This window comes from Bubalus bubalis, chromosome 11 (genome assembly GCF_019923935.1).
Source record: "Bubalus bubalis isolate 160015118507 breed Murrah chromosome 11, NDDB_SH_1, whole genome shotgun sequence".
Classification (NCBI taxonomy): Eukaryota; Metazoa; Chordata; class Mammalia; order Artiodactyla; family Bovidae; genus Bubalus; species Bubalus bubalis.
Window position 1 is genome coordinate 10,393,322 of NC_059167.1, and position 19,073 is coordinate 10,412,394.

Genomic DNA, 19,073 nt, shown 5'->3' on the forward strand with positions numbered 1-19,073 from the left:
TGATATAAATACATTCTCCCACTATCGTGTTTTCATCATATTTAGCTCTGATATTCATTTTTTTCACTCTTATATAATTTAGAAATGAATTGCTTCATTTCCATATACAGTCAGCCCTCTGTATACTTCAGGTTTTGCATCCACAGATTCAACTAACCATGGATCAAAAATATTCAGAAAAACTTTTTTTTTCCCCAGAAAGTTCAAAAAAGCAGACTTGAATTTGCTACACATCAGCAGCTCTTTACATAGTATTCACACTATTTGCACAGCATTTACATTAAATTTTATAAGTAATCTGGAAATGATTTAACATGTACAGGAGGTTGTGTGTTGGCTGTACGCATTTTATACAGGGGACTTGAGTATCTGAGAAGTTTGGTGTCTGTGCAGGGGAGTTCCCTGCACAGTTCCCTGTGGATACCAAGGGATGACTGGACATGAATTTTCTATTTGCCTTTTCTGTTGATGGAGTCTTTTTTAGTCCATTGTAGTCAGAATATGCTCTTTGCTGTTTGTTGTTTGGGATTTCTTGAGACTTGCTTTATGCCCCCATCACTTGGTCAGTTTGGGCAAATAGTCCATATGCTAAAGAGAACGTGAATTTCTGCAGTCAGGTGTAGTGTTCCGTGTGTGTCAGTTGAATCAGGTTTCTTCATTCTTTATTCAACTCTTTTGAATCCCTACTGAATTTGTCTGCTTTTTCTGTCTGGCGCGGAGACGACATGATTGCAGTTTTTCACTCTGTGGATTTCTTTTTCTTTCAGTTCTGTCCATTTGACTTTATATTTTAAGCCATGATGAGTGCATACAGACTGAATACTGTTCTTTCTGTTGAACTAACTTTTGTATCGTGAAATGTCCTCTTTTTATCTCCAGAAATATTTTTGCTTTCAATCCCCTGGAGAAGGGAAAGGCTACCCACTCCAGTATTCTGGCCTGGAGAATTCCATGGACTGTATAGTCCATGGTGTTGCAAAGAGTCAGACATGATTGAGCGACTTTAACTCACTAACTTGCTTAATACTGACATAGTGCCCTACTTTCTTTTGGTTAGTATTTACATGGAATATCTTTTCTGTCTTGTACTTTCAACCTTCTAATGTTTAAGGTATGTTTTTTATGAGTAACATATGACTAGTTTTGTTCATTTTTAAAAATCTATTCTGACGGTCTTTTAATTAGAGTAATTAATGACACATTTGGGTTTTAATTTTCTTTCTTGTTTTTATTTTGCTTTTCTGTGTTTCCTTTTCTCTCCTTTCATACCCTCCTTTGTTTGGTTGGAGATTGTCTGTATTTTAATCCTATGTATTTTTGAACCCCATGAGATAATTATTCTTTAATACAGTCCATCCAGTAAGTATAGCATTCCTCACAGATTTACCTTTCTGTTGTCCTTTATTTCTTGTCTCATCTCCAAGCTTCCTAAGATAATTTTCTTACTTCCCGAAGAACACCCTGTAATTCAAAAGATGTGAACTTTTCTTTAGTTTGTGTGGAAATGCCTTTTCTCACCTCTTTCAGAAGGATGTTTTGCAACTAAAAGCAGACATTTTTAATTTTTTTAAAAATATAGTTAAAGTAGAGTAGCATCTTGAAGAAGTAAGAAAAGTGTTTAATTTTCTTTGTTATGGACAGAACCCTTTTTGTGACCAAATGTTTCTTGTTGAGCTAATTTAATTACAGGCCAGATGCAGGTGCTGCGATTTACAAAACCTTGCCTCCTTTTTGTTCATTTTCAGGTTGGTCTGGGACAGCTGCACCTGCACGGAGGCCGTGGAGTAGAACAGAACCATCAGGTACCCTTCCTGATCTTCGGGCTTGGCTTTTCATACTGTGGCAAGCTATGACGCTGCAGATGTATTTCTTGCAAAGTCAGTGACAATATCAAGCTTTGAAATTGAGTCACCATCACAAATGAGCTTTCAAGATCCAACCCCTGAGGGACCTGAAGAACAAAAACGTGGTCATACTTTGCAGTGATGGGAAAGGTTTTATTAATTCCAAAACTAGTTGTCAGTGCTGCCAAAAAGGCATAGAACAACGTCTTGGTTTTCTGTAGGAATGTGATAGACATATGTCTGAAAACTCCTACTGGAAAGTATTTCCTAGAACTGAGGAGACCTCAGTGTTGAGTTTTTTATAAATTAGGCATGTGCAGCTGTAGCAGCCACATCCATTTCCAGTCCCCAGTTTTTAATCTGTTTTTTATCTGCTTTTTGTCCTGTGTATCGCTCATCTCTTCCCTTCTGCCCGCAGTACACCTGTCACTTACGTGAATAATTTCCTGCCTGCATTTCCTAAGCAGTAACTTGTACAGGTTACTGCAGATATAAACGGCATCTGATGGTGCAGTTCCCTTGCTCTAATTTCTTTCAAGTGGTCTGGGATTTACGATAGTTTGAAAGCCAAAACCCTCAGCTTGACCTCCAAGGCCTTGGACCAGGCTGTTTCCCTCGCCAGCCCCTTGCTTTCTGAGTCACAGGCACAGAGACCTTTACTCAGGTCTTTGAAAATACTAAGAAGCTCCCTGTCTGGGGACTTCTGGAAGGCCAGTCCCTCTGTCTAGAGTGAATATTATTATCCCACCTCCTTTCTTCGCCTGACAGTTCGTCCTCATCCTCCAGAAGTCAGGTCCAGTGTCTCTTCCCCTAGCACATCTCCCCTGACCCCTACCGCACTGCAGGAACAGGTTGTGTACCACAGTTAGGAGTTCTGCAAGTCTGTATTCCCTACGGCCTTTGTCACTGTAAATCAGTCAAGTATGTAGTATAGTTGTTTCTCCTGCGGGAATATGAGGTTCGAAGCAGCATGCGCTGTGTCTGCCTTGTTTGCCACCTCATTGCCTGCACCTGGCGATGCTTACGAAAGAAACCCTGTTTTTCTGCCATGCCAGTTAAATGTTCTGATTAAGGTTATTTTATACACCATATTGCATCAACTTTAAGAATTAGAGCATAACAAAATGCATTTATCACTGAAACTATACCAAATATTGATGCTTTTTAAAAATTACTATTCAGCCAGCATTTTAACAACTTTCAGTGTCTCTCGGTCATTAAAATTTCATGTTGTTAGGCCAATGAACACACCAAATGAACTGGTGAGTAAAAATGTCAGGTGAGAGAACAGACATCTGGTTAAGAATTTTCTGCTTTCCTTTATACAGCAAGTTTTTGGATATTCTTGGTGCTGTATGCTACCTACCTGGGAAGCAGTTACACAGGGATAAATTTTCACAGAAGAGAAGGCATTCCCAATACATAATTGCGTGAACTCAACCAGCATTGAGTAGTACCACCTGTCCCATTCACCCCGAGGCATTCAGGATACAGTGCTGGACCTTACCTTTGGTTCTTACCTTTGCAGAGCTTCAAGTTTAACAGAAGCATTAGTTATTTTTTTAAACAATCACACCAACAAATGTGTAGTAAATTATGATTAGTGTTACAAAGGAGACTTAAAGTGTCCGTTGGTAGGTTCCTGACTGGAAAGTAGCACTTGTCTCTGAAGAAATGTGGTTGACATTTAAGTTGAACCTTGGCGGTAAGGTCATCCCAGGCCAAAAAGAACAGATGTGTCTAGGTCCTCAGGCAGGAAGGAACGTGGCGTTGGTGTACCCGGAGTGCAGTGAGCAAAAGGTGCAACAGTGCTGAGATAAAGGGTCTGATCTATTCCTTACAGCGCTTCAAGGAGCTGCAAGGTCCAGCCTGTTGAGACTTAAGAGCAGTCGCTTTGGGTGACCCCAACAATGAAAGCAGAAAGATCAGGGATGGGTGCTTTGCAGAAGTTCCGCCAGGAAAGAACGCCACTTCCACTGGAGCCATGGGGAAGGAGGGTTGTAGATGCGCTCCAGGTGTGCTCGGCGGTGAAGGAAACAGGACTAGGGGCTGGATTGGCTGCCAGAGGGACTGGGGGGCGCCTATGGCAACCAGCAAATGTTGCCTTGCCATTTACTTCAACTTGTATGCTTCGCTGTAACAAGATTTTTTTTTTTTTTTTTTAATGTTTCTGAAGTAATTATTTTGGTTAAAAGCCAAGGGCAGATTCTGTTAATAACTGATTCTTTTCATAAATTCCTTCTCACAGAGAGCATTTGACTACTTCAACTTAGCAGCAAATGCTGGCAATTCCCATGCCATGGCCTTCTTGGGAAAGGTACTGTACATCCTGTGAACGTTTTCTTTGATAGCAAGAGGTATTCACCTAGTAAGCACATATGGTATTCATCATCTGCAATTTAACAAAAATAAGCTGGAAATAAAATTTCCAATACAAGCATATTATATTTTAAAGTGCTACCCTGAGACATTTTCTTAGGTAACTTAGACGGAACGTAGCATTTGTTTATCAGTATGTTAATTCTCCACTGAAACTAACTGTCACTGTCTGCAGCCCTACTTTTGGTGTATGATATGCAGTAATAAGGGATTTATTCTTTATGTTGTGCTGTTTTTTGCTAAGTCTGTCATAATTGCCTGTTTACTTCCATGTTGAATCAAGACGATTAGAGTGTGTTGAAATTTATCTGCAGACCTTATTTAATGTCTTAAATATGATAGCCGTCACCCACTTCTCAGTGCTATTCTTTTTTCAGCCAAGGAAGCATTTAAGTCTAGAGATTAATGAACAGATTCTATATATCACGACATGTTCTCACCACTTCCTTTTTCATTATTTTGAACACTAACACAGTGTAAACCAATGGGTATTTTCACCTTTGGCCAAGTCCTAGGGTTAGGAAGCTCAGCTAGAATATGTCTCAGAAGCCTTTATAAAGAGAAAGATCTCATCAGTATTTGCCACACGATCACAACCAGTCATTTGGGGCCTGAGAACTTTACATTTACACATTCTGACTATTGCAGTGTAGAAATTTGTATCACCCGTCTATTTTTGTTAGCGTTTAAGAACTTTTCTTTTCAGCCCTCTAGATTCTTGCTCTGAATTTCTGATTTCCCCTATCTCAAAAAAATATTTCCTTTCCTTATTTCCCCAATATACATACACATGGATAAAAACAGTACTAGTGGTCAGTCTCCCTTTCTCTTGGCCCTTTTATCAGGTCTCATACCTGGTACTCTGTAATCATTCAGTGCTTGGAACCTTTTAAAATAACTTTTTGAGTTACCTTTTTTCCTGAGTTTAAGACCGTCCTTGCATCTTATTATGGGGAAAGCAGTGGACAACATTGCTCTCAGCTCTCCTTTTTCTCATGTAATCACTTATTCCTAACAATTGATTGACCATTTGACTGCCCTCGGTCAGCGTGAGAAGAAAGATTTATCTTGGGGTTTAAGATTACTTCTCCTGAGATTGATTAGTGAACTGATTTTATGTAGTCGTATTTATAGATAGTCGTAAATTTGGCATGACCAAGAATATATTAAAAATATCTACCTTTAAGATTTTGCTTTTAATTCTAAAATATCCTGTGGGAAACTATAACACTTTGTTGAAAGATTTCATGAAACCATGAGATGAGGTAGGGAAAAATGTAATTGCTGAGAAGGTTACAGCTCATACTGAAATTGGGGTCTGTCTGTTTTCCAGATGTACTCAGAAGGAAGCGATATTGTACCTCAGAGTAATGAGACGGCTCTTCACTACTTTAAAAAGGCTGCTGACATGGTAAGCCTTCTTGACTCAGTGTATTGAAACGTGTGCCATATTCCTGTTGTTTTAAGAGAGAAGTTTTTAAAGGAATTCATCATAATCAACTTATTCTATAAATTATTGGAAGTGCTTTTGATTCATTTGGATGAATGGATTAGGAAGAAACCTTCTCAATAAAAAGCTATATACATATATGTGTGTGTGTGCATGCATGCATGTATGTGTATATTAGGGACCAGATCATTGAATATTAAGTCTGTTTCAGTTTTACTGAGAAGTTTCCTGGCCAGGAATAGAATGGGAGTTATATAATTTATAATATATATAATTTTATATAATTATATATATAATGTTTTATATATATAATTATATATTACATTATATATATAATATATATTATATATAATAAATTTATATATATAATTTAATATATTAATATATATTATATATATAATATATAATTTATATAATTAGTAATAGAATGGGAGTTATATAATTTACCCTGTTTGTATTGCAATTTGAGGTTTAAAGCTTCACTGACTAGTTTTGATCATTACAACACACAAGTTAGACTTTCTTTGGCCCCAAGAAAGCTGCCTCTTGAGTATTTAAGACCCTCTGACGCCAGCATATGCGCTTACCTCTCTGTCAACTAGTACACGTTACCAGCTGGTACTACTACTACTAAGTGGACTAGTACGACTAGTACTTGCTGTCCCAAACAACGACGACAGTTAAGTTTTTCCTGAAGAGGCACGGTGACACTTTTTTTAAAGGTGCTTCTCTCCTGAGTTTTAGGTGGATACTAGATTTTTCTCTTTCAGGTCTCAAAGCAGTGATTGTCTTTGTTCCACAACAGTCCAACAACCTTAAGCATACCCTTGCCACTGATCTCAATGTGTTGATTCTGCCCTGTGGCAGCATCTTCTTTGTTGGGGTGGGAGGCTACCAGTGGAAAACCACCACCCCCCAAAAAAAGTGACCTACTTTTAATTTTGGAAAGATTAAACATATCAGTCATGTTTCATATCACAGATTTGTGAGCCAGATATTCATAAGGTAAGTCACCAAAATTTAATTCTAAGTGAATTTACTTTTTACTGTTTTTCAGCAAATATTGAATGTTAGGTCTCCAAAACTCAGTATCCTGTGTAGTCTGATGGGAAGGAGGAAATTCTGTTTTGAATTGAAAAACTTACTAAGACATGTTTTGAATATGCTTATAAATTATTTCTCTTGCAGTCACTTTTTCTTGCCTATTTTTTTTAATGAATCCTTTCATTTTGGTCTTGTTGTCAGGGCAACCCGGTTGGACAGAGTGGGCTTGGAATGGCTTACCTCTACGGGAGAGGAGTTCAAGTTGTAAGTTTTCAGTCCTAACGTTCTGACTTCAACAAGCAGTCAGCTGGTGACGTAGGGAAGTGTTCCTTAATTAGCTCCCAGTCAGCCCAGGTGAGGCCGTTCCATTCGTAACCAGAGCTCAAGCTGGGCCATTCTCTCTTAGGTTTGGTTCCCTGCCACCCCTCACCCCGTCCCACCGTAGCAGCTGCTTCTTGGCATGGCTGTGTCTCTGGCGCCTTCTCAGGGTGTGAAACTGTTTCTCATGTTTCCATCTCTGCTCTTTGCTTCACTTACTCTCCCATCTCTCTCAGGCTTCAGTATCTCCAGGCCGCGTCTTCACTCAGGCCTAAGAAAATTCTCAAGTCCTGTCGTGTAGAGTGAGGAAAGCTCTCTGTGCTACCCCTTGCCCTTGTAGCTGCCACCTCTCTCCTTTCCAGCCCTTTCCTTCAGTCCAGGTTTCCCCAGAGAAGGAACTCTGTGAGCTGCTGCCGTTCCCTCCTCAGCTCTCAGCGGTCAGGCTCCCACCTCCTGTCACTGCGCTGCACGGCCCAGCAGTGACCTCCGTGTCGGCCCACCCAGCGCTGGTTCTGCCTCCCTGGACTCTCCTCCTCGGGGCCATCCGGGTTTTCCGGGGTCACTGCACCTCGCTCCTCTGCACTTCTTACTCACACCGGAGGCCCTGGATCCTCATCACCATCCCCACCTCTGTTCAATCTCCCAAGCCATGTATTCTTTTAATTTGGGCCCAAACTAAGAGCTCGGTAGAGAATTCTAGTCTGTAGATATTCCCTAGCATGAAAGACAGGGCTGTGGTCTCATTCTGGTTTCCTTCTAGTCATTTTAGGATAGTAGAATCCAGGAGTGTCATTTGTTTCATTTTTCTCTGGGGATATGTATATTTGAAATATGATGATAATGTTTGATAAGCCGTTCAGGGAAGGAACTAATAAGGAGAGAATAATTTTTCTTATTTAATGTTTAAAAATTGAGGTTTAAAAGGGTTTGTTGATTAATAGAAAAGCTGTGACCGTTTCTTAATTTTTGGTCTGCTGTTTTAGTAGTGTTGTTTTATGTTTTCTGAGAGCAGACATACAAGTTGTTTCACAAAATAATGTATTTGTTTTTCTGCACGGTCTTAAATGTTAATCTACCATGACTTAAAAAACATTACCATCTGTGTATTATTAAAAAGAAGGTCTTTTAATGACTTCAGGAATATTGTGTGCTTTGTGAATTCTTTTTATGAATGAATCTCCTGACTTCGGAATATGTCAGCCTTTCAAGCCTTCTCATCGTGTGATCATGTGACCTCTTCTTCTCCAGAATTATGATTTGGCACTGAAGTATTTCCAGAAAGCTGCTGAACAAGGCTGGGTGGATGGGCAGTTGCAGCTTGGCTCCATGTACTATAGTAAGTAATGATGGATACTCCAAATCTAAATTCCCTGTTTTCCTCTAGATATCACTGTGATGTGGAAGTGAGAGCTATTGAGTTTCTATCTGATTAATGTCCTCCCAAGTCAATAATTTGTGCACATCTTGTATTGCCCTGTAGAATGTATTAATCTGTGTTAATGTGCAAATCTATGTTAATAAGATTCACATCATTCTGGAGTAAGAATTCTGAGTTTCATTTAGTTTTATTCCTAGGTAAGGCTTCTCTGATGCTTTAGCTAAACCACAGTTAACACTGTTCCTGACCTCTCATGTGATTTTCCTTACAGACGGCATTGGAGTCAAGAGGGATTACAAACAAGCCTTGAAGTACTTTAACCTAGCTTCGCAGGGAGGCCATATCTTGGCTTTCTACAACCTGGCTCAGATGCACGCCAGCGGCACCGGTGTCATGCGATCGTGTCACACTGCGGTGGAGGTGAGGGCTCTTCTGCGCTCGCCCGGGAGGAGAGTCTGCGGTTCTGATTCTGGTTCTCTTTGTATGGTTTCTTCTAGAGTAGAGGCAGATTCGGCCAACTGGCACTGAGACGCTGAGGGAAGGCTCTGACTGTCGCACTTACTGATTCAGTTTGTCTGTCCCCCTGGAATCAGCCTTTATAAGAGCAGATATTATTGTCTGCAGTCTCTCTGGCACCTCAGACAGTATCTGAGACATAGCATCAAAAAGTGTATGTTAAATGAATGTTGCAGGGGGAATGCTGATATCTCCCAGCTGGAGCCTTTCCTCTTTAGCTTTCTCATGATTGGCACTTCAGAGGAACATTGTTAAACGCTTAGCACAGTTTCTAAGGGCTTCCCAGGTGACACAGTGGTAAAGAACCCACCTGCCAATGCAAGAGACGTGAGTCCAATCCCTGGGTTGGGAAGATCCCCTGGAGAAGTGGGATCAACCCACTCCAGCATTCTTGCCTGGAGAATCCCATGGACAGAGGAGCCTGGCGAGCTACTGTCCCCGGGGTCGCAAAGAGGTGGACAGGACTGAGCATGCACACACACAGTTTCTAAACCTCTCTATGCCTGCGTTTCCTTCCTCATCAAGTGGAGCTGTTACTGGAACTTACGGCATAAGAGGGTGGCCCCTCACAGGAGGAGTGAGTGAGTTACTGTTCAAATTAGTATCCCAGATTTTTATATATATATATATATATATATTTTTTTTTTTTTTTTAATAAAACTGCCAGAGATTCAGACAGCAAGCTTAACAATTGCTTGTAGCCAACGTGCAAAAAATGATTTCTGACACACCTCTCTTTTTTCCTGTTCTCACAGTTGTTTAAGAATGTATGTGAACGGGGCCGGTGGTCTGAGCGGCTGATGACTGCTTACAACAGCTACAAGGACGGGGACTACAACGCTGCTGTGATCCAGTACCTCCTGCTGGCCGAGCAGGGCTACGAAGTGGCGCAGAGCAACGCAGCCTTCATCCTCGACCAGAGTAAGGCCCACTCCCGTCCTGCCTGGGTGTTGGAACACAGGGTGCCTGTCAGGTTCAGTTCAGTCACTCAGTTGTGTCCGACTGTCTGCGACCCCATGGACTGCAGCACGCCAGGCCTCCCTGTCCATCACCAACTCCCGGAGTTTACTCAAACTCATGCCCATTGAGTCGGTGATGCCATCCAACCATCTCATCCTCCGTCGTCCCCTTCTCCTCCCACCTTAATCTTTACCAGCGTCAGGATCTTTTCCAATGAATCAGTTCTTCGCATGAGGTGGCCAAAGTATTGGAGTTTCAGCTTCAGCATCAGTCCTTCCAATGAACACCCAGGACTGATCTCCTTTAGGATGGACTGGTTGGATCTCCTTGCAGTCCAAGGGACTCTCAAGCATCTTCTCCAACATCACAGTTCAAAAGCATCAATTTAAGACATCAAGTTAACTTGTTTAAACAGAAAAGCCACAAAGATATTTCTTTATTGAACTGAACAGCCTACAGGCTCAAGTTATTTTACCTCAGATCTCTGTAAGCCATCAAAGTGAGTTTTATGGAGTTGACACTAGAAATAGGTCTGACATTGATCATAAAATTAACTGCTTTCAGTTAAATACATTTTTCAAACTACAGCAAATACAAAAATATTGTTTTTCTAGTGGCATATAGATTCCTAGTGTTTCAGTGTGAAATGTCAGACTGGATGAAGCACAAGCTGAAATCAAGATTGCAGGGAGAAATATCAGTAACCTCAGATATGCAGAAGACACCACCCTTATGGCAGAAAGCGAAGAACTAAAGAGCCTCTTGATGAAACTGAAAAACCTGGCTCAACATTCAGAAAACTAAGATCATGGCATCTGGTCCCATCACTTCATGGCAAATAGATGGGGAAACAGTGGAAACCATGACAGACTTTATTTTTTTGGACTCTAAAATCACTGCAGATGGTGACTGCGGCCATGAAATTAAAAGAGGCGTGCTCTTTGAAAGAAAAGCTATGACCAACCTAGCTGCTACTGCTACTGCTAAGTCGCTTCAGTCGTGTCCGACTCTGTGCGACCTGATAGATGGCAGCCCTAGATAGCATATTAAAAAGCAGAGACATTACTTCGTTATTAATTCTGTGGTCAAAACGTGCCTCCATCTAGTCAAAGCTATGGTTTTTCCAGTAGTCACATATGGATGTGAGAGTTGGACTATAAAAAAAGCTGGGCACCGAAGAATTGATGCTTTTGAACTGTGGTGTTGGAGAAGACTCTTGAGAGTCCCTTGGACTGCAAGGAGATCAAACCAGTCAATCCCAAAGGAATTCAGTCTTGAATGTTCATTGGAATGACTGATGTTGAAGCTGAAACTCCAATACTTTGGCCACCTGATGCAAAGAACTGACTCATTTGAAAAGACCCTGATGCTGGGAAGGGTTGAAGGCAGGAGAAGGGGACGACAGAGGATGAGATGGTTGGATAGCATCACCGACTCCATGGACATGAGTTTGAGTAAACTCCAGGAGCTGGTGATAGATAGGGAAGCCTGGCGTGTTGCAGTCCACGGGGTCGCAAAGAGTCACACACGACTAAGCGACTGAACTGAGTGGTTCAGTAATTAGTCTCGTTATTAATTCTGTGGTCAAAACGTGCCTCAGGAAGTAGTATTGTCCTGAATGCAATGGTTCATTTGAACTCAGTATTTTATTCCAATACTGGTTTAATTTCAATAATTTTTTCATTTAATATTTTATATCCCATTTCTTATTTAAATTATGCTGCACGTATCTACCCTGGTTTGCAGATGAAGCCTAAAACTCTAGTGCCTTTCCTTAAACGCCTGGTTTGTGTTTCATTTTCCTTGCAGGAGAAGCGACCATCGTAGGTGAGAATGAAACTTACCCCAGAGCTTTGCTTCACTGGAACCGGGCCGCCTCACAAGGTGAGTGGTTGGTTAGTTCTAGAATAAGAGTTTAACCTGGGGGCCTTTCTTTATTGTATCTTTGTTTTTCTATTCCATAATAAGGATTCGATCATATCATTCATGACTTTAAACAGAGATACTGTTGCTTAACTTGTTTGCCCGATTGGTATTCATTCTTAGATGAGTTCTAATCCCAGGGTTTTTAAATTGAAGTGCAGGATCTTTGTACTGGACATTTATATCATTCTGTGCTTTACTCTGATTTTTAGTTTGAGTCTAGTGTGTTGTGTAAAATGACAATTGAATAAAATGTGTAATAGAATATAGGTGTAAAACGTAAGATTTCAGCCTTTCCCCACTCTTTTTTGACTATTTCTTTCTCATGAATACTACTCCCAACGTTATCTGCCCATCTCGTGCTCCAGTTGAACGATATAAAATGTTAGATGACACAATAGAATACAATGATCATTTGAAGAGTATTGTTAGTGAAATAGAGATTACACCCACTTTGTTTTGCCTCTCCCTGACTATTAAAAAGCCTTCTTCAGAAGTGCAACTCTTCTGATTAAAATTTTTTACTGAATTTGTAGCTTGGCTGAAGAAATTGCTATAAAGTTTGTGTGTTATAAGATGGACTTCCCAGGTGGCGCTAGTGAGAAAGAACCCACCTGCCAATTCAGGAGACTCGAGTTCTGTCCTTGGGTCGGGAAGATCCCCTGGAGCAGGAACTGGCAACCTGCTCCAGTATTCTTGCCTGGAAAATCCCATGGACTGAGGAGGCTGGCAGGTTACAGTCCATGGGGTCGCAAAGAGCTGGACATGACTGAGCATGCACGTGCACGCTGTGTGTTACAAATTAACATTCTATTTTATGGAAGCGTGTTAGCAGGAGGAGAAATAAGAGTTTCATCTGCTTTAAACACAGTTTCTGATTGGCAGTTTTACATTTAACCGCTATTTCAGGCTATACTGTGGCTAGAATCAAGCTTGGAGACTACCACTTCTATGGCTTCGGCACGGATGTGGATTACGAGACCGCGTTTATCCACTACCGCCTCGCGTCTGAGCAGCAGCACAGCGCACAGGCCATGTTTAACCTGGGCTACATGCATGAGAAAGGACTGGGCATTAAACAGGTGGGCGTGACTTCACATGTGTGCGTGCTGCCATTTTGATTTGGGGGAAAGCATCTTCGTTTTTATAGGAAATAGGCTTCCTTTGGAGTGTGCTCACGTTTTAGGTGCTAAGTTAGAAGCCAGTCTTGTAGTATTTCGAAAGAGGGCCCTGCACCTCTCTCACCCTCAAGCATACGTGTGTAATGATAGCTGCACAGTTGTATTTAGGGTAGATGCATAAAAGTGGAAAACCATCGCTGCCTCTGCTGTTAACTCCTGTTTGAGAAACTGTCCATCAACAGCCAAATTCTGTCATTTCTAAATTATTTTGAAATGAATTAAAATGTTTGCTACTGCTGAACTTATTCTCACTCCTTCACCACTTCCTACTGAAGTCTAACGTCCTTTAGACCTGTGGTCATGCAAGTTTCTGCCTGTGTTAAAATAACTGAAAAACATAACCTCTTACACATTTTTAATTTGACATTTAAAATTTCTCCTAAGTTTCAAAGAGTCTAAGTTCTAGCTATTTTAAACACTAAAATTTTTATAAATGGAATGACTAAATTACTTTAAATCCCAAAATAATTTGATACCTTCATTATTAACTTTTTTTTAAAAAGCATGGCAAATTTGTTAATAAAAGTTGTATCTTTTACTTTTCTCCCTGAATTTATATTTTAGCCCATTATTCCTAAAAATTATATATCAGTGTAATATACTGATCACTCTGTCATGCTTATCTGAAACAAAAAGTATGTAAATCTGAATTTGATTTTCTGTGATTGTAGGCTGTGTTAAGAAAAATTACTGGGATATTATTATCATAGTCAATTACGAATATACTGTTGATCTCATCAAACTCATGATTTTATAAAATTTTACTTTCTCTAATATTTAGAATGCATCTTTGAGATGAATAGAGCATTTTAAAAAATTATTCTAAGTATTGTGAAATAGATTTAGCATTCTATTTTCCATTTTATAAATATATGAGTGGAACCTCGTTCACATAAGTAAGTACATGGGAATGGGAAGAATTCTATAGCAAGGTTATTGGCTCTTTAAATGGCTTTAGAGTGCTGTGCTGTCTGGGTCAGTGTGGGCTCTGGAACAGTGCCACAGAGCAGTGGCTTAAGCAGCAGATGTTTATTCTCCCATTTCTGGAGGCTGCAAAGTTGAAGTCCAGGGTGCCTGCAGGTTTGGTGTCTGGTGAAGGCCCTCTCCTCTCTGTGGCCTCTCATGAGGAAAGAGGGAGAATGAAGCAGCAAGCTCCTTGAGGATTCTGATGAGGATGTTAATTCCGTTCATGAGTGCTGTCCTCTTAGGACCTCACCCAACCCCGATAACCTCTCAAAGCCCTCACTTCTTCATACCTTAGGGCATAGAGTTTCACATACAAATATTGGGATAATGCAAACATTTAGTCTGTAACATATGCCAAAAATCAGATTAATCTGTCATCGAAGTTATTTCTAATGATCCATCACTGGATAACTTGGGTAGGTCCCCCCTTCAGTTCTGTTGAAAACAACAAATTAGAAACTAGAGACTGCTAAAAGAGGTGTTCCCTGGCCACTGGACTCACGCTTTCTCAGTTTCTGGGAGTCACATCTGAAAGGCTTTCCCAGGGCTGATAAGGAGCTAATGATACTCCTTACTCATTCAGTCTCCTAGAGACCTTTTGTGCTTAAAAGAAGGTGGTTCATTTCACTTTGTTAATGCACTGCTTTTTTGTCAAAGTGCTTATTTTATTGAATTTGAGTATTTTATTTCCAATGTATAAGTTTTGATACATTTATATAAACATTAGATGTTGAATATAGTTTTATCAAGAATCCGGAGCTGCAGGCTGTGCGTTCAGTTCATGGACAGTCTGCTGAATAGCACAGCTGTTGAAGCCTCCTTGCCCTGTCAAACCATTCGGCCAAATCCGACTCGGTTTCTATCAGAAGGCCTGACTTTGTTAATTCAAATTAAATTAATGGGTTTGATGCCTAGAAAGATCACACGTAAGTTGTGGTTTTTACACATTTAGTAATAATTTGCAAAGACAATCAGAATTAAAGTGATGAAACTCTTAATTTTTTAAAAAATCTGTATAATAAGCTGTACAACAAGAAAATCAGTGCTTTTCGTGTCATAATTTGTAATGTTATACAAAGCTTATGCAAATTATTACGAATAAAGACTAATGAAATGCATAGTATTCCTTTGATTAGAGTTAGGGGAGAGACTGCTGGTATCCATAATTTTTTTTAATTTATTTATTTTTAATTGAAGGATAATTGCTTTACAAGAATTTTGTTGTTTTCTGTTAAACCTCAACATGAATCAGCCATAGGTACACATATGCCCCCTCCCTCCTGAACCTCCCTCTCATCCCCCTTCCATCCCACCCCATAGGTTGGTACAGAGCCCCTGTTTGAGTTCCCTGAGACATACAACAAATTCCCATTGGCTATCTATCTTACATATAGTAATGTAAGTTTCCATGTTACTCTCTTCATACATCTCACCCTCTCCTCCCCTCTCCTCTTATCAATAAGTCTGTACTCTATGTCTGTTTCTCCATTGCTGCCCTGCAAATAAATTCTTCAGTACCATCTTTCTAGATCCCATATCTATGCATTAGTATATACAGTATTTATCCTTCTCTTTCTGACTTGCTTCACTCTGTAGAATAGGCTCTAGGCTCATCCACCCCATTAGAACTGACTCAAACGTGTTCCTTTTTATGGCTGAGTAATGTTCCATTGTGTACATGTACCACTTCTTCTTTATCCACTCATCTGTCGATGGCGTCTAGGTTGCCTCCATGTTCTCGCTGTTGTAAGCAGGGCTGCAGTGAACGTTGGCGTACGAGTGTCTTTTCAATTTTGGTTTCCTCAGGGTGTGTGTGTAAGAGTGGGATTGCTGGGTCATGTGGTTTTATTCCTAATTTTTTAAGGAGTTCCATTAGTTTTAATAAAGCATTATGATCACCTTTTCTTATTTGTTTTCTGTTTTTTAAATAAATGACATATTCATACTCTAAAAACTAACCAATCCAGCATCCAATATAGATAGAAAAATTTAAGTATTAAATTAAGATGAGGATTGGTGGTAATTGGAATAAATAATTCAGGATTTGATTGATAGATAAGATTTAATTTCTCTATCAAATCATCCACACAGAGGCCATGGGTCACATAAAGTTTGATGCGTGATCTTGAAAAATATGACAGTGCAAGTAAAATGTGTTACTTTTTTAAAAAAATCAAAGACACTCACCATCCTGTCACTTTCGTTTGAAGCTCTCTTCTTTTTAACTAATGACTTGCCTGGGGACAAGTACAGAGCAGAGCCAGAAGTAACTGCTTCTATTTAAATGTGCAGAAAAAGTCAGTCTTAGTGTTTAGCCTTTCTTTACTGTGTCATGGAATTCTTACCTACGAATTTAGTATTCTTTGACAATACTCAGGGCATGATAGAAGTGAGGTTGTTAAATAAGATTTTTGCAACTCACACCATCCCATTCTACCATTTATCTGAAGGCAGAGCACCCTCATCTGGGCCAAAGTTAGTAATAATTTGCTTCCCCCTTTACAGAAATACATCTAAGACAGGGAAAGAGAGGATTGAGAAACCCCCACCACCCCTTAGAAAACTTTTTTGAGTATGTCCAGCCCAGTATAAAGATCTCTATTCCAGACAGAAACCAGAAATTCCTTACGCTGACTGGTTTCTAAGTAGGAAAAAATTAACTTGAGGCCTATAGGTCACCCCGGAAGTCTCCGGGTTAGCAGTGTTCTGCACAGACATCACGTATGACTGTGTCCAGCAAGGGGGATGTTGGGTCAGGGACACGCAGGCTGCCTTTCAGATTGTTTCCATTAAATTCTTCAAAAGTAAGCAGTTAGATAATTAAAAGAAATTCTGCCTAATTAAAGCTTGAGTTCTTTCTTTCGGTAAGGGAAATTTTTAAATGAAACTTGAAAGGTAAAATAAACTTTCCAAACATGTAAATAGTAATTATTTTTACTTTAACAAGAAATGAATCTTGGCTTATTACCTCTGTTATAGGATATTCACCTTGCAAAGCGTTTTTATGACATGGCAGCCGAAGCCAGCCCAGATGCTCAAGTACCAGTCTTCTTAGCACTCTGCAAGTTGGGCGTTGTCTATTTCTTGCAGTACATACGGGAAACAAATGTAAGTGGTCCACGACTCTCCTAATTAAAATACACATGCTATAACCTCAACCCACAGGTTTGGTTTTGCTCAGTTGGGGGAGAGGAGAGTAAGTGACTGGTCTTTTCCCTTCTTCCTGGATAGAGGGACCTCATCGGGTGAGGGATGAGGGTGCCACAGAGCATTTACAGTTGCCAGGTGGCGTCTGACAGGGGTTCCAGGTGGTGTGTCAGTGAAGAACCCGCCTGCCGATGCAGGAGACGCAAGAGACGCGGGTTCACACCTTGGGTCAGGAAGATCCCTTAGAATAGAAAGTGGCAACCCGCACCAGAATTCTTGCCTGGGACATCCATGGACAGAGGAGCCTGGCGGGCTACAGTCCATGGGGTCGCAAAGTCAGGCCCGACTGATGACTGCGCATGCCTGTACGCCCACTGCTGGTGCAGTTTTCAGTGCTGCGGGTGTTTTCTGGTTAGGGAAAGCTGAGCCTAACCCGTGACAACTTGCAATAGTAGGTAACTAAATTCAAAAGCGTTTACTCAGATGACTGCCTAGCAGTGACTCAGACCAACCACTTAAAAAGACAGTTTAAAGCATGGGAAGAAGTAGAACCTGAGAGCCTGCCCAGGCTATTGTACTTCAGATTCTTCTGCTAGTGAAACATGTTAAAAACAGCATAGGAAGAGTTTTCTAAAAATACCTAGAATTATTTAAATGTCCTCAATGGTAGATCCTTGCTAGGAGGTGGGTGGGTTACCCATTCTCTTCACAACTACCGGCTTAGTTTCCAACACAGTGCTCTAGGGTTCTCCAGGTGTCTCTTTTGCTTACAGTACCTGTCATTCCTCATAACAGATTCACTGGTGCAGCATTTAACTCTGAAAGTCCTAAAAGGTATCCAGAAAGAAGGGCTATTTAACTTTAATTCACTCCAGGCCAGAAAGAGATGATGTCAACCTTTTGTTGGCATCTTTCAGGACGAGTTGACGCACCCTTTGACCGTTAGATTCCAGAGGGGGCTTCACTCGGTGTAAACATATGTAGATCGAGGCCTTGGGCTTCAGCATCCAGAAGACGAAATTCGTTTTGCAACCCTAGCGATGCACCAAGGTTCTCCACGTATAGGGCTCCTGAGGGCTGAAGGTGCTGTCGTCTGTCCTGTCCTCTGCTTATACACTCGTAATCAACGTAGGATTGTTTGGTAGCAGGACCCAGGGTACACTGTGCACTCTGCTATCAGTAACTCAAAGGACCTTTGTTCCTTTCACTGAAAAGCTAACCGTGTGGCCACCGGCTCTTACTCTCTCAGGACTATTTCAACTAAACTATTGATTAAATGTGTATTACATTATTATCCATGTTTACCTAATTATCAGTATTGAGCACAGTCTAGGATTTGGTCGTGTAATACTCCATAATAAGTTGTGTTTTAGGAACTTATTCCTAAATAAGGAATAAGGTGTAGGGAAACAATCAGATGCCCCATAATCTTACCACCTGGATATTCTCCCACCTTCCCTGCGAAAGAAGAAAGTCAAACAGTACAGAAAAACAGTCTCCTATTATAGGTCCTACCCCAGGAAACTATTAGTTTCTTATAATTTTTTTCCAGAAAAAATTAGATTCTATACCTACAAATGTATATTATGGGGGCCTTTTAAATGTATTTTTATTCAAACATAAAGGATTATGCCCCATATTTCCTTTCTTCTTGGTGGGTAAGTAGCAGTCAGAAAAGACCAGGAATAACTTAAGCAACATTAAAATATGATATACAAAAAACATAATTTTAAAGTTCAGTTTTAGCAGTCAATTACAGTTAAATCCTAACTAAAAAGCATTATTTGTGCAGCTGTTAAATGTGAATCTAACTATGATTCATATGAAACATACAGAACTAACACCTTCAGTTACAATAAATGGGCAATGGTAGTAAAATAGCCCTGCCGTCATTAGAAGAAAGCGTTTTAGTAGCGAGTGAGTCATCACTGGAAACAGGTTATAGTTGTGCCCAGACGCTGCTTCCC

At 40.4% G+C, this 19,073-nt stretch overlaps 1 protein-coding gene across 2 annotated transcripts in view; it reads left to right on the forward strand.

The window, feature by feature from the left end:
- Positions 1-19,073, forward strand: part of SEL1L (SEL1L adaptor subunit of ERAD E3 ubiquitin ligase) — a 62,855-nt gene that overhangs the window by 38,467 nt on the left and 5,315 nt on the right. Inside the window, exons 11-20 of one of the 2 annotated variants that reach the window (XM_006049557.4) lie at positions 1,746-1,802; positions 4,093-4,161; positions 5,557-5,634; positions 6,919-6,981; positions 8,284-8,371; positions 8,685-8,833; positions 9,685-9,850; positions 11,699-11,773; positions 12,722-12,894; positions 16,939-17,067. In XM_006049557.4, the coding sequence (XP_006049619.2) occupies positions 1,746-1,802; positions 4,093-4,161; positions 5,557-5,634; positions 6,919-6,981; positions 8,284-8,371; positions 8,685-8,833; positions 9,685-9,850; positions 11,699-11,773; positions 12,722-12,894; positions 16,939-17,067 (1,047 nt within the window). The remainder of the gene's footprint in view (positions 1-1,745; positions 1,803-4,092; positions 4,162-5,556; positions 5,635-6,918; positions 6,982-8,283; positions 8,372-8,684; positions 8,834-9,684; positions 9,851-11,698; positions 11,774-12,721; positions 12,895-16,938; positions 17,068-19,073) is intronic. The other variant, XM_025295141.3, reaches the window with a different exon arrangement.